We start from the raw sequence: 25,034 nt of genomic DNA, 5'->3' as shown, positions 1-25,034 counted from the left end.
CGCGATTCGGCCATAACATGATTTTCAAAAATTGATTTTAGGAATTCCAACTTGCAAAATTCGGCTTGAAGTTTCACTTCAATCCTGGAAATGGGCTTGCCAATTAAAGATACAGGGTGGGCAAAAAGTCCGTACAAATTTTAAAAATGAATAAAAACTGGAAAAATAACCGCTATTAAAAACAGTTTGCAGGGTTAGCATCGCTAGGTCACAGGAATTTTTTTAAGACAGGAAAAAAAACTTGAGAAACAGCCGATAGGTGGCGCTGGTACGAGCGACTTCGGTGGAAATATGCAAATGAGACAGTTATAAGAACTTGCGCTCCTAATTCACAACCAGTTGTAAACTGTGTATGTAGACTTACTGCACTCTGCCATTGCTGGATTTGTGACTTGCCTGCAATGTGTTATTCCCTGTGGTGGTGGTGATGTGGAACACATACTGCTATAATAAACTATTTGGAGGCATTCTGTTCACTATTTGTGTATCTTTTCTTTGACTTGTGTGCTTTGACATCAGCGTCACCTATCAGCTGTTTTTTGAGGTTTTTTTCCTGTCTTAAAATTCTAATGACCTAGCAATGCTAACCCTGCAAACCATTTTTTATTTTGGTTATTTTTCTGTTTTTATGAATTTTTAAAGTTTCTACAGACTTTTGCCCACCCAGTATATATAACATAGTTAAATCATTTGATAACAAAATATGTTGTATTTGATGATGCAGCTGAGACAAATATATGAGAGAAATTGTCAGATACAACTCACCAGATCTCACTTATGAACGTTTGGTAACACATTGACAATGCCATAATAAATTTAATCGAAAAAAGTGGCTCCAATGAAACTAAATTTTCATACTTGCAAAAAAATATGTCAAATTCTCTGGTTTTTTAATGAAGTCTTTATGAGACGAAAAATGCTGCTTGTCAGCCGAATCTTGACTATTTCATTAAAAAGAGTTATCATACTTATTAGCCTCTTCAGGAAAGAAAACATCCACACTTACTAAAATCAACCAGAAGTAGTGAAGACAGAAAAATAATTAATTCAGTTCATTTATATTGACTAAATTCACTGGATTTTTTCATATAAGTTTAAATAATTAATTCATTAAAAAAAGTTCATTTGCTGTTCAGTATTTTGGGTTAAATTTTTTAAATCTTTCTGAAGAAAACCCACCTTCCTATCCTTATCTTTCCCATGTTAAAATTCAGCTCACTTTCCATGATTTTGTCTTATGTGGTCATTTTGCGGAACCAATTAATTGCATAAAGCGAGGGACCCCTGTGTATGAATAGTATTGTAAAATGAAAAGGTATATTTATTCCATAGATTCATTATTTGTATAAGACTCATTTTTTTGTGTAAAATATTTTAACATTCCAAATCTGATAAGTGTATAACATTTTGAAATATTCATATTTTATTACACAACATTAACTAACACAACATACGGTTCTTAGGAAATGGTGGCAAAATATAACAATTTAATTCATAGGGCTGCCTGGAAGAACATTGTGTCTCTTGGGTCCAATATGGTAATATATGAGTTCATGTCTTGTCTTTTCTATGAGGTTTTTCACTTTAAAGTGTATTTTGTGTTTGTTTTTGCAAATAAAAGTTTTTGCTGCTTCAAACAATAGAATCAAAAATTATTCACAACAATAAAATATTTTGTATTTATCTATATCAGTGGTCTTCAACCAATGTGATGCAGAATTCAAAGTGTGCCACCGAAAAATTAAATGACAACAGCGAACAATAACATTCAGATGAGAATGTCATTTTTATTGTGCCATGGAATCTCAAAAATTATTTCAGTCATGTATGAAATGAAAACGGTTAGAAAATGGTTGAACTAGACTACTATAAGAAATAAAATTTAAATTATGCACTTACTTGTCTGATGCTGAAACAGTCAATTAATTCTATCACTTTTGGATTCGAAGAAATTTCGTCAGGTCGAGACCATCTTACAAATGATGACTTCTGTTTTGGGCTGAGGGCTAATTTTCCACACTTGTCATCATATGGTAGAGGATAAGCAAACCTTTCCTTTAAATCACAAGACATGAATGGCACAAACTCTCTTCCATTTATGATGGAACCAATCCTATTGAGAGAAGTCAAAATATTTTAAATGAATCACCATGTATCACAAAGAATGAATAAATTGAATTCAAAAATTTCTTTTGCTAATTTACAATCACATCCAATCCAAGTAATACATAACATACATGCTGCTCTAAGACATATTCTAATTTTATGGTAAAAAGCTAAAGTTATTAAATTAATATTTTATACAAGCAAAAGATGTATAGAACTTCAATAACAAAATACAAAACTATAAGATTTACATCTACAAATAAATTTATAAATAAAATAAAATTAATAGTAGAAAAGAATTTTATTGATAAATTTAATGAAATAATAAAAGGTAATGGCAGTATTTACTCTGTATTGCCATACAAAGCTTGAATGTTCTTAAATCAAAATAACACAGATATTATGATGAAAACTTCTGAAATTCAATGCAAAGGCTTTATCATTTTTATTAAGGAAATTATATATATTTACAAAATAATACCTAAGAACATTGATTTCTTCTTTGGAGTAGGAATCATTACCACTAACATGGAGTTGCTGTTGCAGTTGTTTACTTGTGGTCTCTTCGGAGTCTTTAACCAGCTGCATTCTACTGGTCCCTGCATCTGTTTTTGGTTCTCTACCGGAAAATGAGGGAGCATCATTTGAAGATGAAATTGGTGAATCAGGCACTTCTGGCAGTGTTTCCATTTTCAGTGATTCTGCTCTGCAATAAAATTTTCAGAAGTTGATAATTTCATTTTTATTCATGACATATTTATTCATGTTAGTCATATCATGCACAAATTCTGTAATAATATTGTGGCTTGCAGTGCTTTCAAAATCGATGAGAGATTGACTTGCATTCACTCCTCAAATATATTTATCACCCTCTTAATAAGTCTCATTACAGAGAACAACTTACAGCAGTAAAATTTTTGATCATTACACTTCACTCATAGTTCGAAAAATAGATGACAACACTATAACAAGAGTTACACAAAAATGAACTTCACATTAGGTTCACAATACTGACACACACATTCTAACATGCACCAAGTTGTTAAAAGTTCTGGAGAGGAATGTGGATGAGGTACATGGGTGATTTAGAAGTAGATTAGTAGTAGTGCTTTCAGAATGAGATGCACAGGTGCTGATTATTTTATATAAGAAAAAAAATTTCAAAAGCTCAGAGGAAAAAAGCTCTAAAACTATGACTATTTTTTTATTATTCTGAATGATGTGGTATGAAGAAAAAACAGATAAACACATATCTTACATGAAGACAAAGCTCAATTGAATCATCAGTATTAAGAAGGGAATAGGTCCAAAATTCAAGTTTTTGAGAAATCAAAAAAAAAAAAAAAACACTGCATGAGTGGTACATTAATTTCTTGAACCTTATGCTTTTCCAAGGTCCAATATCTGCCTCTAGAGACCGTTTTTTTCCCCTCCTTACCACTCACGTGTAGAACAAAGCTTAGAGATACTTTAGAGATGAACTACTGATTAATGAATAACATTCATAATTGCTTTATTACATTGCATTCATCTGGTGACCAAAAATCATTTGCAATGTTTTCACCATATAACCTTTTCCAGCATAAAAATCTCTTATTTGTATTGGCATTTTTCATCGGCTACCTCATTGTGCAAGTTGACTGTTGGCATGATGTAAATGTGATAACCACAAGTGTCCTTCGTTCTGCTATTCTAGAGAGGGTGCTGGGTGGGAGGACATGAATGGTTTCATAATAACCATGACATATAGTTTTTATTTTATATATATTCTTTTTTTTTTAAATATAAATATAACCAGCCAGCACGAGTAAACCAAAACAACAAGACCAAAACTGATCCTTAGCTAAGGCTCTCTCCAGACAATCCCCCATTTAAACTAATCCCACATTGCTCACCAAAATAGGTTTAGAGCGAGACGACTTGGCCTGGCAGTTATATATATGTATATAAATGTAAGTATATGTGTATTTCTCTTTCCTCTATTTAAGTTCTTCGTGCATTTCTTGTCCACGTGCGTTCTCATATTGTCATATTCATGTTGCTCATCGAATAAGGTGCTAAGCGAGATGGCATGGGTGATCCCTCATTGTATTTACCCCCCCCCCCCCCCACACAATGTTTCTATTTTGTATATTTTCATCAAATCCACCAGAGCTAGTGAACTCAACCCAATAAAACTGACACTGGCTTCTAGTCCACAAGTTATCAAATCCATTTGCTCACCAATAAGCTGTTAAGCAAGATGACTCGCTCCAATGGATATTTTATATTTCACAATAAGATTCTCATTTTGTTTTTTTTTGTATCCTGTGTATATAATATGGCAAGTGTAAGATAACGAATGGGATGGCATAGGCCCCCTTTTAATTGCTTTTAAAATATCTATCCTAATATGTGTACATTCATCCGTCTTAACGATTGAGTATATATAGCATTGAGTAAGACATGATATAACATTGAGTAAGTGTCAGTTTAAGAAGCAAAGAAGGAGAACAAAGCCCAAGGTAAAAACTTAACGGCCTATTTGCCTGTGTTTCTCCACATTACTTAGAACATATACAAATCTGTGTTTCCCAAGTCATTTTACTGGTGCGGCTTATAGTGGAAAATACTGTGCATGAAGTTGTTGCTGACCGCTATGTTGGCCCTCAAACAGAAAGTTGGTCAGGTGGCCAACTTCTTTCTTTTACAACTGTGAAAATAAATAAGTATAATTTAATAACTTAATGCATATTTATCAGGGCATGTTCCCCCCCCCTTTATTAATATCGTGATCTTCACGTATTCCCAAGGGATCAGCATGATCCGTCCACAGAATTTGTTAGTGTTAGTAGACATCCATGCCTGAACCGGGATGCACGTGAAAGTTTTTAAATTAATTTCTATTTAAATTCTCACAATTATATTTTCCATACGCAAAAAATGGAGTGCCCTATAAAATGAATTTTTTTAAAACACTGAAATAGAAAAAATTTAATTAATTAATTAATTAAAACCAAGTGGGTTGCATTTGGTCTACAGATCGTCGTTTGCCCATCACTACTGTAGGGTACAAAAAGTAATTTTGCCATTTTTTTGTCTTTATTCTCTTAAAACTGATGATTCAATTATGGAAGAGTGTGAGGCTTATTTGAAGAAAGATGATAAATGCCATGTATAGTTGAAACTCCATTTAACTAAACTGACAGGACAATTTCACTCATTAGATCAAGGACATCATTAAATGACCAACGAAAGCATGCTGGGCTAAAGAGAACAAGAACAATAACCTTTAAGAAGCACTGTATAGTAATGGATAACAACATAGGTAATTAGAAACATTTAAATTAAAAAATAGAGGGAGAGTGTTTTAGCTGGAAAAAGGCACAAAAAAATTTTTGTATAAAATGAAATGACAATAAAATTATTCTTTGCATTGAGTTAATCTGTACCTGTCTAACGCCTGCTTAGACAAATCCGCCAATTTTCGTCGTAAGACCTTGTCTGATGTCATTTTCATCTTCAAAAATAATGAAATACAAAGTCAATAATCCTTATTGCAATCAACATTAATGAGATAAATGTTGGAGACATTTAATCAAATGTATTTGATTAAACTATATTTGTCAAAACACTTTCAATCAGTCCGAAAAAATTGAAAATAAAAGCTCATTAACGCCAAACAAACAAATTTCAGCTACAGGTGTCAATACATATCTTCCTTCTGCTTTACAAGGCAATGCATGAAAATGACGATACAAGCATTATCGCATTTGTCAAGACTTTTGAGCGCTACATAATTAAATAAATACGTATATAGCAATTCAATCACATTAACTGAGTATAAAATATGTTTTACCGCTTTCAGACAAATTTCCACAGCATCTGAATAAATTTTTATCGCTTCTTCTTTATTTCCAGCTTCATCTTCATCTAATGCATGCCTCAAGTGAAATTCAGCTCTCTCCAATTCTAACTGATGGTTATTTTTTTCTATTGCCTTGGAATGTTGTTTTTCTTCTACAGGAAAAACAAACACAAGTATAATAGGCAACATTGAATAAGGTTTACATTACTTTCATTGTTTGGCTGTCTTGACATTCTCAGGATTGCTATTGTACTAATTTTAATTGAATATCTTGGATGAAATTCATATTTCTGAGCTCATCACATACCAACTTATATTTATCCCATTGATATTATATAAATTCCAAAGTGAAAACAAGATATATCTGGAATTTTTAACAGCCTGTATTGCTTGCAGTTCTGTGCTTAGATGGTGAAATGTCATAAGCCACTTTTCCCAAAAAATTGAGTTGTTTGCATTCCGGAGTCTCGTTTGTCAAAATGTTAGAAGGTGGCAAAATTTTGTCTTTCTCTTTCAGTCTATGAGGAAACAACAGATACAAATTTTAATAAGTCAAAAAGCCATGGCATCACATTTTGGCAATGTTGTTGCACAAATTTGTTTGTACAACAAACAAATGTTGTTTACAAATTTGCCATTGTGAAATTTTGAAAAAGTGACTTATAACATTTTAAAATCTGAGCACAGAGTTTCAAGATTGAAAACTGAAAGCCTTTACCACAGAAGTGCCTCATAATTTGACACTTAAATTTTTAGAATTGAATATAGACACATACAGGGCGTGTATGAATAAAATTTTTTGGTATTGACATTAATTTTTGGAGACAGATTAATGTCAAATTTTAAGACACCACTACTGTACTTGTTTTATGAAAAAAAGCAATATTTAGAGTCATGATTGTTACTGCTACACATGCATTTATTTTGCCAATCAAGTAAACTACCTTTTCTGTTAAAAAGAAATGAAATTTAAGGGAAACTAACTTTCTTTGATCAAAGTTTCAAGTCTACAGATATATTCATCAGCTTTCTCCCTAATTCCAGCTAGTAATGAACCTTGCAGGTATGCAGCATTCAGGGATTGTGCAGCTTCCTAACAACAAAGCAATATGTAAAGTTTCAGCAAACACAAAGAAAAAAAAAATAAGTGTGCATTACATTAACTAATTATTTATAATAAGTTATCGAAACAAGAATAAATTTAATAGGATCTCCTAACTTTTTTTGATAAGTGTTGTATGTATGTATGCATTAGACTCATCATTGCAGACTTTCAAGGGATTTGAACAGCGTCGATTTTACCACAGTGCAAATGAGTAAAGAATTGTGAAAAATGTTATAAATAAATTTGAATATGCCCTGCATAACACATAAGCCCGGGCTGGACAAATCACAAAAGAATCTAGGAGCCAGAAAAAATTTTAGACACCAAAACATTTTACCCGAAGAAAAAGGTCCAAAATAATGTTTCTTTTGACTTAATGACCTACCCTCTCTCATGCTGGTAAATACATTTGAGCTGCTCTTAGCCTGCAATTTAGTAACAAAGCAAAGAAAATTTCAGGTGCCGATACCAGTTTTTTTTAGTCGCCATGGTGACTCAGCACCTGGGATTTGTACGGCCCTGCAAATACACCTGTAAGCCATGGCAAGAATGCCATTTCAACAAGTGGGGGGAAGGGGCAAAGAACATATATACTCAATGTGTGTACTCAATAAATATACATATTTCACCTTGTTTGTCCATTTCTATTGTATTTTTGACATTTTTGTAAAAGCCAGCCTGATCTCACAAAAGATGGGAAATGGGACATGGCCCACAAAGCTCTTTGTTAACTTGTGTGTAGTGTAGCTTAGCGGCCCACACAGGCCTTGTTAAAATGTTGAATGTGGCCCACACTGTAAATGGTTGGAGGAGCTTGCATAAGATAAATAAAGGAAATATACATATACAAATGTAAGAGAAACTAAACAAATTTTAGAGAACATAATTGTTCTTATAATATTCACTCTATAATAATAGATTGCAGCATCATAATTTCCTTGTTGATCAAATTGCACCGCCCTTGAAGCAAATTCAACAGCATCTCTTTCAGATTTGCCTGGATCTTCACTCATGACTTAGCAGTTTCGATATAATAAAGTTTAAGCCTGGAAAATATATAGAAATATTAGAAAAAATGTGAACAAAACATACCCTCTAATTTTTTAAGATAATATACAGATTATATAAGGTAATATACATCTTTCAGAAATATATTAATGTATTCAAAACTCTACTGCTGGAAATATATTATATATATATATATATATATATATATATATATTTTTTTTTTAATTCTAGAATAATTTTTTAATTTGTCTGAAATAATTTCTTTCATCAATTTTTTTTCATGCACACAATTCCGAATGTTTTTTTTACATGTTGATCTCCCCCCCCCAAAATATATAAAATCAGTTCTTACGGGCTTCCCCCCTTTCTTGTCGATTGGCCCATAGGGGTCCTTCTCACAAAATTGGACAAAAAAAAAATTAAAAAAATTATCAAAAAATAAATGTCAACCAAACAAACCAGAAAAAATTCTTAGGGACACTCCTTTATCTGTTGATAAATGAAATAGTTTGTGCAAAATTCATGACAAAAAAAATTTGATTTAAGATTAACAATGCTGAGAGACAGGCAAATTTTATGCCGCATGTTACCTATTTCAGCACTAACTTGATATTTATGCTTGAAACTCACAACATGTTCCATGAGTTTTGGTTGCTCATTTTCATTTCGGACAATCAATGATACTCTTAACGGATTTTTTTTTGTCAATTGTATTTTTATTTTTTTAATTTGTGTTTCTCACTTTTTTTGTCAATTTTCATAGGGACAATAGATTTCTAATTTGTCTTTGTTTTGTTAAAGTGCAAAAGGCACTCTCAAAACTTTAGCCTTCAGATGAAACATTTATGCAGCTTGATGATGCAACCGAGAAATCTGGATTTTTTAGATTTATATTGTCCCTAACTTATGATCAAACCTTCCTTTTTGGTTACCTAATTGCCAGGAGAAAGACATTTTTATATGGATGGGATGAATAGGTGATTTGGCAGAATACTGAATATTCGGCGGCTGAATATGAATTTTCTTAAAATTTATCATAACTATGACTAAAACAGATATTTTTGATTACAAAGAAAATTATTGGTAATATTAAATGATTGAATTTTAATTATGCAATTTATTACTTAAATAAATATTCAAAAAATGACAGTTGAAAGACTTTCATTGTCATAATACTGACAACCCAATTTAATGATCATATATTTTATTTTAATACTACTTTCAGAATCAATTTTTTTTAACACCTCTTACCAATTATACATCTAACAAAGAAAATGTCAACCATTATTTACTCTCAACTAGTAAGGTACCATAAACATGTGCATTGTGACATAATTTCTTTTAATTATTATTTATTTATGAATTATTTGTTTCCTCAACTCTGGAATTATTTGTTTCATTGGTGCTGGAAAACTTTTTTCAATTATTTTTAGTTTAATTCTAAAATTTTCATTAGTTTTGGGAATTGTTATTCTCATTAGTTTGAAACCACCTTCGGTGCTGAATTTTTATCAGCTTTTGTGTTAATTTACATTTAATTGTGCATTTAGAATTTTAGTATGAAACTTTCTCAGCATTCCTGTATATTCTGAAGTAATATACCCCCCACTAAATATATAAAATTGTAGTCCTTAACATAATTGGTCGCCCGAAATTAGTATGGGTAAGGGCAGCACCGACCATAAAAGTGGAATCTTCAGGGTGACTGTAAAGATGCATCTACATGAGCAAGCTATGCATTTTCCTTGAATGGTGTGATTTCCCACTCATGTGTACGGCTGTCATGAAATATTTTATCGTGAGCGAAGCAGCGAGCACAGTACACAAACGTCAAACTTGGCAGAACAATAGATTTAGCAAAAGTGCTGCATTGCATCTCTTTAATTTTGTATAGCCAAGGTTACGGTCAGAACTGGGTTGTGCACGGAAAAAGGGAGAGAAGAATAAGAAAAAAAGATGGAGTGCATGACCACATAAAATGTGCAAAGCAAAACCACAGGGAACGGGGATCAGGGCGAGTCAGCCTATGTGCACTGATACTCAAACGATGAGAAACAGAATTGAAAATGCTTTTAAAAGCAAATGTTTTAATTATTTTGTTGGAGTTTATACTGATCATAGGGTGAAGCAAAGGTCACTCTCTGGTGAAATTACAAAAAAAGAAGAACAAAAGAAAGAAAACCTAAAGTGTCAAATAACTAGCATAGAAAAGAAAGATCATATATTGAGTGACTGAGAAATTGAATTTTCCGAATGTTAATGCCAAAACTGATATTTAGAAAGGAAAGTGATATTTGCCTCCTCCTCCTCCGGGAATCGAACCCGGATCCTCTTGCATACCGGGCAAGTGCACTAACCAATACACCAGAGCAGAGACACACTTTTCAATTCCTCATAAAATGCATTAGTAGCATGAAGCACTGAATGGAGTCATAGCAGCCTCCCTTAACTACAGCAATTTTCGCACGGGGACTTGGGTTCGATTCCCGGAGGAGGCAAATCACTTTTCTTTCTAAATATCAGTTTCGGCATTAACATCTTGAAAATTCAATTTCTCAGTATATTTCAGGCTGAAAAAATACCATCTTATCATATATTGAGACACAAAAAGTTCAATGGAGAAGGCAACCAATATGGGGTATGACTACCTATGCTGTATACAGAGGCTTGACAACGTGGATTCATTCCAATAATAAGATTACCAATGGCACTTTGCGGTATCAGAGTCCATTTAATCAAAAACTTTTCAGCTCACCAAGGCTTTGGGAAGGGTCATGGAGAGCAATTCAATGTTTTCCATGGATGATGTGTCTAATATATTCTCTAGTGGGTTCAAGTCAAGTATGTGGCTATTCCATGCGAGTCAGATTGAACATAATGCTTGTTCACACAAACTGTGCTAACTTCTGAATTACTGTTTACAACTACTACTAAACCAGACATGCACCTCGTCCATATTCCTCTGCGGAACTTCTAACAAACTGACACATGTTGGAATGTGTGTGTACGTACAGTGAACCTTCCGTGAAGTTTGTTTCCGTGTAATGCTTGTTATGTGTAGTGTGCTGCCATCTGCAATCAATTTTTTTTAAACTATGAGATTTTTCTCAAGTCATAGTGAGTGAAGTGTAACAAATGAATAGTTATGCCATTGCAGGGCTGTTGCTTTCTGCTACAAAAATTTTTAACGAGGAGATCGGCTTGCATTCGTACCTCGAAGTTGGGAACCGCAGAAAACCAACTTCAGCTGACCACCACTGTGGCAATGGTGGGGTTCGAACCCGGATCCTCGCGATGCGAGTCCATCACTACGACCACTCAACCACCACAGCGGCTTGCATTATTGTTTATAAACATGACATCACGTCCCATAACAGAAAGAAATGGTGTGAGTATATGGTGCAAGGTTGTCTCCTCAATAGTGCATTATTGTCTCTAAGCCTCCAATGAGACACAAATGTCGATGTAAGCACCAATAGAAATTTCTGCCCAGATCATCATACCGTTACAATGGAGAGAATCATCATCAGTTTGTTACTTAACTTTTGAGCATGATTGTAGAAATGCTTTCGACCGAAATAGGGGACTGCACTAGCAATACCCTTGCAAAGGAGATTAGAACTTTTGCATAAGAGGATGTACACTGATTTATTACACACAAAATGACTATGGTTTGGAAAAACAAATTAATAAAAATAACAATTGTTTAACTGTCTGAAATAGAACTTTGACGACCACTCAAATTATACAAAGAAATTTAACTATAAAGCACCTTCCCTAAAAAAGTTATAACAACAAATGGTGACACGTGCGTAGGCGGGTGCCCGGGGCGTCGGAGAAGACAGGGCGCCGATTTGACTGATTTCATTCTTCACCGGCTTGTTGGATCACTAGGAGTGGGTGCGGAAACGAATGCTTGCCCAGGGTAGTGAAGTAACCGAAAGACATTTTTGTTTTTATTTTTGGGGCAATGAACGTAGGTACTTCATTTTACAACATAAAACAATTGCAATTAACAATTTTTATAAAAAAAATATATATAAGTAGCGAATAAAAAGAAAAAAAATCCATACCAACGCCAAGAGCTACTTCTTGTAATATCTTTCACCATTCGATCATAAAATCACAATTTTTTGGAAAAAAAATCGAGGTGTAAACAATAAATGGACGATATCGGTACGCCCGTAACTGATAAACATGAGTCAGAGGAGCATTAAAATTTTCATAAAATTGAAAATACGAATTTATGAGCCAATATATTCATTCAACACGAATACTATTATTTTAAAAATTATTTTCACATTTATGAAATATCAGCATGATTTATAAATTGGTATTTGAATGTATTTTGTCACCATAGTTCAAATGTCTGAGTCACGGCCGTCTGGAATCGAGTTGAATCAATTTCCTTCTCTCGACTTGTTTCGAAAAGATTAGTTGCGGTCTGGCCTTGTTTCAGTTTGCACTGGCTTCGTGCTTATAAATATAAAGCATCACAGCTAGATAATGTCTCATTCTCACGGTGCAGGAGGAGGTGGCTGTTGTAGCCACACGGGCGACGAGAATGACGGTGAACTCGGTGTACAGTACAGCTTGTTTACGAAAATAAACATGGAGCAAGTACAGTGCTTGAACGAGTTAATTGACGGCTCGGGCAAAGAGGTGTTCAAGCCTTGGGATCAGCGTCTCGATACGGAACACGTGAGAAACATATTAATTTAATATTTGCAGCCAATCTTTTGGAGTTGCATTTTGGATTTAGGAAAACTGCTGAGCATAATCGCTAAGCTGTGCACTGAAACGAATTTTTGATTCGTGGGCTTGTAATATTGATAGTACAGTCAAATCCCATTGGAGCGCCCCCTGATTTAACGCCAAAATTGTTCAGTGAACAACTCTTCCACACACAGGGATTACACAATTAAATTTGTGATTCGATGTAACGCTAAACTCATTATAGCGCCAGAAATCTATAAGGCGAACGGTGGCGTTACATCAGGGTTCGCTTGTATATGATACTTATCATGCCAAGGGGTTCTCCCTAAAGAACTATTTGAATACATGACCGACAAGTTCCACAATCCTCATAAATGATAACTGAATCCTTAGCATAACAGCTATCGTATAATCTCTTTTGGTGATGTGTTGCCGATTTTTTCCTTTGGTGAGAAAGCATGATGAGAAGTCCTGAGAGTGAACGGGAATCATGCTGTCGGATGCGTTTCTTGCCAGCAAAAGAAATCTTGGAACAGCTTTGGTATAAGGGACAGGTTGGTGATTTTTGGCAACTTTTTTTTCTGACGCCAAATATGTCCAACGGTCCGAGAAAAAGCCGCCAGACACTACTTGCGCCAGAAAAAAAAATTGCCAGCATAGAAAACAGCAAAAAACAATAAACAAAAATAAGCTCTGGATTGTTTAAAAAATAAAACTCTGGATAAAAATAAATCAATCAGGGTTAAAATAAAGCCCGGACCGTTGTTTAAATAATAAATCGATCTGGGTTTAAATAAAACCCGGGCATTGTTTAAATAAAGCCTGGACCGTTGTTTAAATAATAAATCGATCTGGGTTTAAATAAAACCCGGCCATTGTTTAAAATAAAGCCTGGACCGTTGTTTAAATAATAAATCGATCTGGGTTTAAATAAAGCCCGGACCGTTGTTTAAATAACAAATCGATCTGAGTTTAAATAAAGCCCGGACCGTTGTTTAAATAATAAAGCGATCATGGTATAAATAAAATACGGGCACTGTTTAAATAAAGGGAAAAAAAAGGGAACAATACAACCTGACCAGCGACGAAAATGTAATCCAAACACTCGACACAACCGACAACAAGCACAAACGAGAAAATGGCTGTACGACTGTTTGAAAAGACTCGCTGCAACAACTAACGCCGCCTGGCAGAATTTTCCAGAACAGCGACAACCCAGCAGAACAACACCGATCCAGAGTGCGCCAACGATGGCAACTTATCGCGGAAAAAAGTCGCCAATTTGACGTGTCCCTTATACCAAAGCTGTTCCGAAATCTTCAGCACATCGCCAAAAAAAAGGAATGACACTAAAAATGAAAATATGGCTGTTAAAAATGAAAAAAAAAATGACAATAGCAACTGAATGACAAAATAACATTGTCAGACTAAATTTGGGCATAATATATAAAAGTATAACATCCTAGATCAGATGCACGATGGAAAATAATGAAAACCAGGACTTTTAAATAATACAACCATTCCTCTCCTGATATATAAATAAATATTCTCTAGAATAAAAATAAAAACCCAGGGCTTTCTTTTAAATAGGCCTTAATACTGTGGTCAGAGGACAGAAAAACGTCTTTGGGTTCAATAAAAATATGATTGCGGGATTAGAATTTTCATGGCTAGCATGCAAAAAAGTTGATAAAAATGAAAATATGAAATGTGAAACCTGATAAAATAAATCTGAAATATTATATTCCAACATGAAAGCAATGTGGCATGCTAAGAAAACAGTATATACGATGCATAGAAATAAAAAAAAACTCCAAAATATTAATGGCTTCTATTCAAGTGTGGCGGTCTGTACCAGTAACTTCTAGGTGACATCACTTTGAGACGATAACCAATAGTGAAGAAAAAAAAGAATTGCAACAAAAGAATAGCAACCCTAAGGAAATAATATTAATAATAGCAGACAGAAAAAAAAAATACACATGGAAGAAAATGGCTGACCAGAAAGAAAAGTGCCAACGCTCTAGAAAGAAAATAAAAATAGTAAAAATGGAAAATACAAAAAAAAAGAAAGAGTAATGAAAATGGATGTATGAAATGTACAACCTGAGAGAAAATGAGGTACCCCAATAAGAAAAACGAGGGTAACATATACAGTATAAATGGTATATCAGACCAAGAAACTAAACTTTCAGTCGCAATGCATTGGTCCACCTGGGCATCCCATGATGGTGAGATCTGTCTACAATTGTAGGCCTATAGAATTAGTGTGTAAATTGACAGGTATTTCTATATCGGTAGGGGGCCTCAGGGAAATCACTTTGCCTTGGAGCTTACCATGTTTTTTTAGATGCCTTTTGCTAAAGAGTCAACCATTGAGATAGGTTGCATACACCTTTTGTTGCCGAGCGAAGTTAAATTTGTTGCAATTCAGAGTAAAGCTATATTCAATGTGTTCTTTTTTATACTGGGACTGTTTTGTTCCTTTTTTTATTATTTATGTTTCGTAACTTTCGTTCTTAATTTGTGTTTCATTCCTTTTTGTTATCGCTTGTTTTTTGTTCCGTTATTAATACAAATACAAATACAAATACAATGCCACAACAGGCAAAATGCCCAACGAGGTGGCTGATAAAAAGATGCCCATAAAAATATGGTTGTCATATGTTTCAAATATACAGCAACCCAATTAAAAATGCAATTAACACAAATTACAAACAATATATACACATGATAAAATATTATACAATGCCCATAAAGAATACTTATGGTTGTCTTATTCTAAGAATGGATAGCTTCTCGATTTACCCCAACATGTTTATCGTATTTCTTTTTAAACGTGTCAATTGTGTTACAATTTACTACCTCCGGGGGTAAGCTATTCCATTTATTAACAACCCTATTGGAGAAAAATTCCCTGCGACACCATAACCTTGCATTGTCCCTCACCAATCGATACTGGTGTCCCCTTGTAAAAGCAGTCGATTGGCGGTGTACTAAAAGTTCATGGTCCATCCTATCCATCCCATTGAAAATTTTGAACACTTTGATCATATCTCCTCGACACCTGCGTTCATCCAATGTAAACATATTCAAAAAATGAAGTCTTTCTTCATAACTCAAGCCCTGTGTGCCAATAAGGACACGCGTAGCTCTTCTCTGCACCCCTTCAACCAAGTCTATGTCCCTCTGTAGGTATGGTCTCCAAAACCTTACAGCATACTCCAGTCCAGGACGAACTAAGCCTCGAAAAAGCGGAAGAATGACTTTAGGAGAACGCGAAGAGACCTTTTTGAAAATGAGACCAAGCATTCTATTCGATTTTTTGACAACCGCTGAACAATGTTCAGAAAACTTAAGTCGCTCGTCAATGAGAATTCCCAAATCGGTGACTCTAGTTGCATCCGGGATAGTGACACCATTCAACTCGTAAGAGAACCGTGGGTTGTTCGAACCAAAATGAGCGACCATGCACTTATCTACGCTAAACGTCATGCTCCATTCATTTGCCCATGCTGCAATCTTGTTTAAGTTGGTCTGGAGCAATTCCCTATCGCTTTCATTCCCGATTACCCCCATTAGTTTCACATCATCTGCGAATTTGCTAGTAATTCCATCGATACCCTGATCGAGTTTATCGATAAAAAGTGAAAAAAGTATGGGGCCAAGGACACTTCCCTGAGGAACTCCACTTGTGACGTCTGTCCAACCAGAGAATTCCCCGTTCACCATAACTCGTTGCGACCTGTCTCTTAACCACGATTCTATCCAATTCAGCAAGTTGCCCCCTATTCCAATCTCGTGTAAACGCTTCAAGAGTTTGCCATGTTGGACCCGATCGAATGCCTTCTGGAAATCAAGGTAAACAACGTCGACATTTTTGCTCTTACCCAAAGCCTTAGTCACGTAATCATAGAAGCAAAGGAGGTTATTGTTTGTATTTTGTTCCTAATTTTTTTTGTTATACTCACTATTCAAAATAATTTTTTTATTTGCACATATAAGCCTTTATTATACCATTTAATCATTGTAATTATTATTATTTATTTGTTTGCAGTTTGTTCAGAGCGATGTTGATGAAGAACTATTATTTAATATACCGTGAGTTTTTAAAATATTTTTATTGCAATGACAATTTTTCACAATTTTCAATTTTGTATTTCTATGATATTACAAAGAAATAATATTCATTTCCCCCCCCCCCCCATACATTTAAGGATACGATGAATTATGTAATACCTTAATTCATAAAGTAATCCTAAGAGTTAATAAAAGTTTTATGGGCTACAAATTGGTCGTAGGTTAAAGTTTTCACCCCCAACTGACAGGAGAGTATTTGCAAACCTGTAGAGGATGTAAATGCCAACATATAGCAGCCTGGTAGCCCAAAACATGTTCATTCATCTGTCAATGACCGTGAAAACCTGATTACATTGTAAGGATTATTGTTGAATCAGTTGCAATTGTAAGTCATTTTTCAGGTGTTTGTCAGACTTCATTGATTGTTAATGAAACATCTATTTTTGTGAAAATGTCTTGCATAATATATTTTATTATTTCTCACGCATGATATGCTTGTGTTAAGAGAGAGGTCAGTGTGAAATTTTTTCTTTTTATTTTTCCCCCCTCCCTGACCAGTTTTACAGGTAATGTGAAGCTGAAAGGATTAGCTATCATCGGTGGTGAGGGGGATACACATCCGGCGAAAATGAGACTGTAAGCTTGCTAAATTTTTCATAAAATTTTCTTTTTAAAATTAAGTTGTCATATGCTTTCTGTGTGTACGTTCGCCCGACTCTGGAGTTCTGTTCTCAAGTATGGAGCCCTTACAAAATCAAGGACATACAGCTCCTCGAAAAGCCACAGAGGTCGTTTACTAAACGAATACCTGGCATGAGCGGTCTATCTTATTGCCAGAGACTTAAATTTCTGGGTTTACACTCACTGGAATGGCGTAGAATCGCTGCAGATCTGAAGATGTGCTACAAACTAGTCCACCAAATTGTTTATCTACCATCGAGAGAGCCTTTCTTTGAGATCATAGACAGGCAAGTTAACCTACGTAGGCATCGCTTCCAAATAAGAATACCAATGGCTAGAAGGGATTGTTTTTTCCAAGGATATAGATGCCGTGTGGCAAGAATATGGAACAGTCTTCCATCAGAACTTGTATGTGCCTCCTACGCAAGATTTGCTTCCACTATTGGGGATTTCGACCTGGCTCCGTATGCGAAGTGCTTCCCGTACTGACTATTTTTTTTTTTCTTCCAGTATAAGTGCATTTCATGCCTTCTGGGGTTATTGTAAATTGTTATTGTAAATAAGATATAAGTAATATCTTTGACAGATAGTTCTCTCCACTTAAATCTGACAATTTTTTATTTCAAAGACGGAAATTTAAACAGTTGTTTCATTAAATTTTTAGGATTATCTGAAGTTTTAGGGTTGAAACAGTTGACAAGTGGTATAAATATAGTATGAAACCTCTGTATGACGATACTCTGTAAACCTAGGAAAAAATATAGTTGTAGAGCGATTATTGTTATATCGAGTATCATTGCAGCGAGGTATCACTGTGGATGAAGGGTACAGAGGAAAAATCCTGTAATCACACTTCTGGTTGAAAGGCACCATCTGTTGGACTTTAAGGTGCAGTTTCTGAATATGCCGCCCTTATCATTGAAAAAGCCTAAGTTTTGCCTTTTTATTCATTGATAAACTTTGAATAGCGTTTTCTTGAAAATTGCTTTTCACGCTATGACAGGGTTTCCCCCCCCCCCCTCGTCTAATATTTATTAGATATATTATCTCCATCTAATAAATCAAGGTACAAGATCATTCTGTTTTTTTAATCTGAAAATTATGATTTAACTTATACATAAAGAAAGATATTTTAATGTTAGCAAAGGTGTTTCCTGCATCTTCTAGCGATTTTAAGTTTTATTTTGGACCTTGCATCCTGTTATAAAAGATTATTGCCTTTGTGGGTTCTACCAAATCCTGAAGTTTGTCTCATAGTAGGCCTTTAGGTTTCTTTAGAAACAAAAAAAGTATTGATATGCTAAAGAAAAACTTGCCTCATCTTTCAGAATTTATTCTGTATTGCATCAATTCATCACAAAAAAAGTTGTTAAAAAAGCAATTAAAATTGTATGGTAAAGAAAAGTGGAATTTTTAAATGGCACACTTAGAATATTTTGGATATTTTATTGATTTTTTTTTTCTTTCTAAATTACAGGTATAAAAATAAGCCGTACATGGGTTTTGATGATGTGAATTGTCCACCTGATGAACATTTTGAAATTCCGCCACATTCAAGTGGAGTCTTAGAATATTCTTTAAAGTAAAAAAAAAAAAAAAATTTTTAGTTTGTATTTAAACTTTCTACTAAAAGTTATATTGTAGTTTTCAGAATTTTGAATTTTTTATGGTTTCTAACTCTTCCAAGATTTTACAATATCTTCATAATTTCTCTGCCTCTTTCATTTCAAACTTTGTTTCGCAACTATAATTCAAAAGTCATAAGATATATCAATGGAACCTTGTTTATATGGCTTTCACATATGTTTTGCTTCAGTCGCTATTCATCCCTATACACCCAGTGGCCAAAAAATTAGGAGCACCCTATTAATAAACACTAATATCTTGTGGGACCCCCCTTCTAGCTTTGATGACAGCAGATATTATTCTAGGCATGGGGCGCTAAAAGTTTCTGAAACCATTGAGGAGAAATAATGTGCCCCCATGCTAATGAAATGGCAGTTCTTGATTCCCTCAGATTAGAAGGTGGTGTTTTGGAGTTTTTAACAGACCTTTCAATCTTGTTCCACAAATGCTCAATTGAGTTGAGATCAAGTGGCTGGGGGGGGGGGGGGACATTGAAGCAATTGTGAAACTCCAAATCAATGCAGATTGTAAAAATTTATTGTTGAGTTTTTCATGCATAAATTGTCACTGCAGAAGCCATAAATGTTAGATTGATCATTAACAGATACAAAAATAAGCATTGGGTGGCTATGGCAATTTTAGAGTGTGCACTTATGTGGCAATTGCTTTTTCATTTTGATAAGTGGGTAAATACAGCGAACCCCAAGGAAACAAACTATTTCAATTATTTGAAGAGGACCATATGTTCTTGACAAAAAATTCCAGTATTCACAGCATTGTTCCTGAAGGTTAAGAAAGTGCATTGACAACATTTTGGAGGTTTCAGGTCTGTTAATGGGGGGAATTTACATTATCAGTCCTCTCTCTTGAACTTTTAAAGAACTGAATTTAATTCTTTGCATAGATATCAAAACCATTCAGTAAATCTAACAATAAGACCTTTTTAAAAAAGCTTAAAATCACAGTTTTTTTTTCTAATCTTTGAAGGAAATAGCATGAGCACCCGAGATTCAATCAATAGCAATTCTAAGTTAATCATAGATTTTTTTTAGTTCTATGATTTTTATATATATTGTATTCCCCCACATTAGCTGGCATGCCATGAAAATCTGAGTATACCAGCTTTTCGAATGTTAGAGTTTGGCCCATTCCTGGTATGCTGGGAAAAGCGAGGTTCAATAAAAATCCCATGATATATTCAAAAGACTGATATCAATTTTTATTGAACACTGAATAAATAAGCAAATTAAAATAAAATAATGGTTTCTCTACTGTACCTAACGTCCAAGAATTTGATACTGATAATGAAAATTAAGCATTTACTTATTTATCTAATTTAATTATCAACCACTAATACAAAATATGGATGGTGTATTTTGCTCATTTTTCTGCATGTTCACAGATTGAAGAAATATATTGTCACTTCTGTATTATACTACTATGTTTTGCAGTGCATTTCTTCAATTTTCCACTTATTCAAATTTTACAAACATGATCAAGGATTACAAAAGTAAATCGCAGACTGCTTATATTTCCAATTAACTCATTTAATGTAAGTGAAAGAATATCCTTAGTATCCGAAATTTTACATGGCATGCATTGGCGGTGTGCACAAGCAAACACAAAGCTAGAACTAACTAAAAGTAGTTCACAAAACAGAAAGAATCGTGGAATGAAGTAGAAAAGACAAGGTTCAAAACAGCCATTGATTCTATTCTTAGTCAAGATATTTAAGAAATCGTTCCGAATCTCTCTCAGCTACTCAAATTCCCTGGCATGCCATCTAGTGCGAGGGAAATGGGGTACCATAATTTAAAATGCAATTAAAGCCATTTAATCATTACAATATGTTCTTTCATGTCTGCTGGTTGGGGTCATTTTCAAACTAGTTTCAGTGGTACAAGTTTTGTATTAATTCTACATTTTGAATACCATGTTAAGAGGATTTTACTGTATAAAAAAATACAATAAAATATTAATTAATTAGTGGCAGAAAATGAACATGAGAACAGACATTTTATTTCAATATTACGTGAATGATATATGGAAGACCTTTTATTTTCTTGCAAACAATAGTCATTGCTTTTACTTTTTCAGGGCTGTTAAATTTTCTAGTTGCTATCATTTATCGATTTATTTTCCAAAGAATTTTGGTGCGGATGCTACAAAGGTTTATTACATTGGACTGCAAGGAGAATTTATTTCAGTAAGTGTTCACATCATGTATTTATAGTGCTTCCTGATTATATACTCTGTTATTGCAAAAAAAATTCTCTTTGGAAAAAACAGCAAAAATATTTGCTACATATGCATTTCGTTAAATCCGTACTGCATACTTGCTAACTACTACAGAATGTCTGTAGTTTCAATAGATTTTCTACCATATAGAATGATGAAAAACTGTGGAAGTCTGTTTTTTTCAAAGGTATTTGTTTGGAGATTTCTCATAATTCTGTTATCCTATTGAGTATAAAATGATGTCACGTAAAGACCACACCTTTAAAGAATGAATATTGAGCTGAATTTGAAGTGATGTGAAGTATCCTTGTTGTCTATAGTTAGTGTAAAGGTTTGCTTTGTTTGGCTGACCGCATATTCGTAAGTTGAATCTCTAGGCAGAATACCGAAAACATTTTAATTGCTGAATTAAAAAGAAATGAATGAGCAAAAGTTTAATAATTTATCAAGATTCCTCGTAACATTTTTCATAGGTAAGTTCATAAGTAAGGTTTCTACAAAGAAAACAGGAGAGGGATGTTGATGACGACAAAGAGCAATGATAGCATCCTTTCCAAAAAAAATCGAATAACTTTCATTGACATCATGAAGAATATCAACAGCAAACAGGCCCAAACTTAAACAAAAGGTTAACCTTAAATGGTTGTCAGAGCAGGGTAAATTCCAGATTTTGGACAAGAAAATAAGAAAATTGATTTGAATTTTGAAAACAGTAGTGAATGGAAAAAATTGTGGGAAGCCCCCCCCCCCCCCTCTCCCTGTTGCAAACATTTCCACTACAGAGAGGCTTGGTCTCAAGGTTAACATGTATGCCATACTGCCTTAACAAGCAATACAAAATTCATGGGAAGTGGAAAAACTTTGTAACATATGAAAATTTGTATTATTTTGTGTTTATTATAAAGAAGTCAGACTGTATCTAATGCAGTGTTTTAAAATTCTATCTGCCAGATAAAGTACCACAAAGCAAAGCCATGAGTAAATGGTTAGAAAATACTTGTAAAATATTCTGGATCAATTTTGAGTATTTGAAATTAACTAATATTTGAAAGTAATAAATTAATGTTCATTGATATTATTCGCTTTTCTTTCATAATATCTTTGATTGAGGGAGAAAAAAAATGCCTTCTCAACCCTTTAAATGCATCTCAAAAAAATTAAATCTTTTTTTAATCCAATTTTTTTTTTAATTGGGGAAAAAATAGTTTGAAGTATATTTATTGATGTATAATTATCTCTGTGTGAGTTACGGAGGGCAACTGTAGACAAGATTTGCCATGAAAAAAAAAATTGTTCGCACACTCTATGGATAACATTATTATGCCACCATGTAAATTTGAACTATCGAGTGCAAACCAGGGCTTTATTAAAATTTCATACAACAAATAAACTCAAAGGATATACAGATAAAAAAATACACATACATCTGTCTTCCTTTTTTATTAGTATTGTCCGATTCAGACAAGTCACCTCCGGAATCACTCTTTCGGGTAAATACTGTATAACAGAAAATCATGATTTTTGTTGTCAGAGTTTGCATCGTAAGTCTCCTCAGCCTCAAATTTACTGACAGAAATATCATTCTCAGCAATGATAAAATTAGACTATTTTGCTCTAATACATATTTCTGTAAGAGCTATTTCTACACACTGTGAATAAACCTATGTTTCCTAGGAAGCTTTCAAACAGATGGTGGTACGAAGAGTTATGAAATGTCAAACTATAACAAAAACTGAACTTGCCAGGTGAACAGTCAGAAGAAAAAAGTGTCCTCAATTTGGATAACAGGCTATAGCTAAATAATATACAGTGTTTTGATTGTGTATACATACTATCCCTTAGCTTAGAAATTTTAGATTGCCCACTAACACGATGCAAAACAAAGAGCATTATTTCATTTATTTTTTCTTGTTGATATGTTACTCTTGAATATGTTGTGTGTGCCATCAGGGAATGATGGGGAATAAATCTAAAAGCGAAAGTTTCCATCAACATCCATCACATGGAGAAAACATACAATTTACATATAGCAGTCAAAATGACTGCTCTTTGCTGTTCTAGGTATAAACATTGATATCTCCCAAAAAAAAACCCCTCAATATTTACAAATTTTCATACACAGAGACAAGTACAAAAATAATGAAAAGTCACCAAAAATGGAAAGTACGTTAAATACTGTTGAAGTTATAACATTTTCAAAATCAAAAACCATAGAAATGATTGCTCCGGCTGTTCTAGTGTTAATAAATTGTAATATGGTATTTTTTCCTCCCAGTCATTTCGTCAAGAGGTCATGTTATGTTCCTATGAAAGTTCACCAAATCCTGCTGATCACAAGATTAGAAATATGGAACGACTACCTCAGGAGATTCACTGATGGAAAAACTCTCAACTGTGATATTTAAAAAAGAGGAATTCATAATATGAACACATTATTAATAGTGCTATACTGATTGTGTTTTTTAAGTGAATTATACACTAAAAAATATTTGTTCATTAAGCATGTTGCTTTTTTTGTGATGAATTGTCTTGATGAAAATAAATTATATTGCTTTTGATAGCTTGTTCTAGCATTTCTATGGAGTGGATTCACTAAAATCTGTAATCGTTTGAATGTTTCAGAAATATTACTTGAGATATTGATGTTTTTTTAATCTTCCCCAAATTATTATTTCTATGTGCTTGCAATCACATTGTAAAATATTCATTTATTTACAGTGACAATAAATTGTTTCATTTATAAAGTGAACAAAAATAAAATTTGTCATGCAATAATTACATGAAATTTCATGCATATACTTGTGATATAGTCCTTCTACCACGAGATGAGATTTGGCTACAGCACGTCATGTCAAACGATATTTTATCCTAGAAGGACATGCCAATCGTGAAAGCTCGGTCACTGATGAACTTTTCTCGATGTGCAATCGTTTTACCAAAAAAAAAAATTGAATAAAATCATCCGACGTGACGTGGCATGACGCAGCGAAAATTCATCTCGTGGTCGGAGGACTATATTTTGCAATTGTTTGTTTCAATCAAGTTTCATTTTAGCTGAACCTTTACAATATTTTTTACATTCACACTGTTTTAAGACTATATGTTGAAGTTTGACAAACAGTACGCTGCTGCAACATACACAAGTATTTTATGTATGAAAAAAGAACAAATCCAAAATATAAAAATATTTAGTGAAAATATATATTTTCCAAATCAGGGGAATGACACTTGCTATGTCATGTCAGATGATTTTATTTAATTTTATTAAGTAAAATGGTTACACATTGAGAATAGATCATCAGTGACTGAGCTTTCACATTTGGCTTGTGACACTGGTAAAGAAAAAGAATCGTCTGTCTTAGTCAAGTCTCATCTGGTGGTTGCAAGACTAGAATTCTTTTATTATACTGAGCTTCCCAAATTCTGCTAAAATGATAGCATTAAAAAAGTCATTTTTTTTCTTAATGCGAGTATATTGTGTCATCATAAAACCAATCATGGAAATTTAAAAATGGCAGAAAAGCATAATTTTGATCAGCTAGTATTAAAAAAATGCATTCTATAATAGAAAATGTCATTATATTCCTTTGATTTAATGCTATATTATTAAACTGAAGAAAATTACAA

General features: G+C 33.7%; 2 protein-coding genes across 2 annotated transcripts in view; one reads left to right on the top strand and one right to left on the bottom strand.

The window, feature by feature from the left end:
• Positions 1-12,251, bottom strand: part of LOC149087352 (calpain-7-like) — a 29,081-nt gene extending 16,830 nt beyond the window's left edge. Inside the window, exons 1-7 of the mRNA XM_089231419.1 lie at positions 12,140-12,251; positions 7,964-8,104; positions 6,938-7,046; positions 5,945-6,105; positions 5,538-5,605; positions 2,588-2,812; positions 1,900-2,113 (exon numbers count right to left, since the gene is read on the bottom strand). Of these exons, the coding sequence (XP_089087545.1) occupies positions 1,900-2,113; positions 2,588-2,812; positions 5,538-5,605; positions 5,945-6,105; positions 6,938-7,046; positions 7,964-8,071 (885 nt within the window). The 5' untranslated portion in view covers positions 8,072-8,104; positions 12,140-12,251. The remainder of the gene's footprint in view (positions 1-1,899; positions 2,114-2,587; positions 2,813-5,537; positions 5,606-5,944; positions 6,106-6,937; positions 7,047-7,963; positions 8,105-12,139) is intronic.
• Positions 12,252-12,451: 200 nt separating this feature from the next.
• LOC149087351 (PITH domain-containing protein 1) lies at positions 12,452-24,155 on the top strand. The gene is made up of 6 exons (XM_089231418.1): positions 12,452-12,767; positions 16,840-16,883; positions 17,421-17,498; positions 19,021-19,125; positions 21,267-21,375; positions 23,683-24,155. Exons 1-6 carry the CDS (start codon positions 12,573-12,575, stop codon positions 23,782-23,784), a joined length of 633 nt encoding a protein of 210 aa, XP_089087544.1. The 5' UTR covers positions 12,452-12,572; the 3' UTR covers positions 23,785-24,155.
• The last annotated feature ends 879 nt before the right edge of the window (positions 24,156-25,034 follow it).

This window comes from Pholcus phalangioides, unplaced genomic scaffold (genome assembly GCF_987345545.1).
Source record: "Pholcus phalangioides strain wild (caught in Gottingen) unplaced genomic scaffold, Ppha-v1.0 ptg000004l_1, whole genome shotgun sequence".
In the NCBI taxonomy this organism is placed as follows: domain Eukaryota; kingdom Metazoa; phylum Arthropoda; class Arachnida; order Araneae; family Pholcidae; genus Pholcus; species Pholcus phalangioides.
The sequence above is the reverse complement of the archived record's forward strand: the minus strand, read 5'-3'. Positions and strand labels throughout refer to the sequence as shown.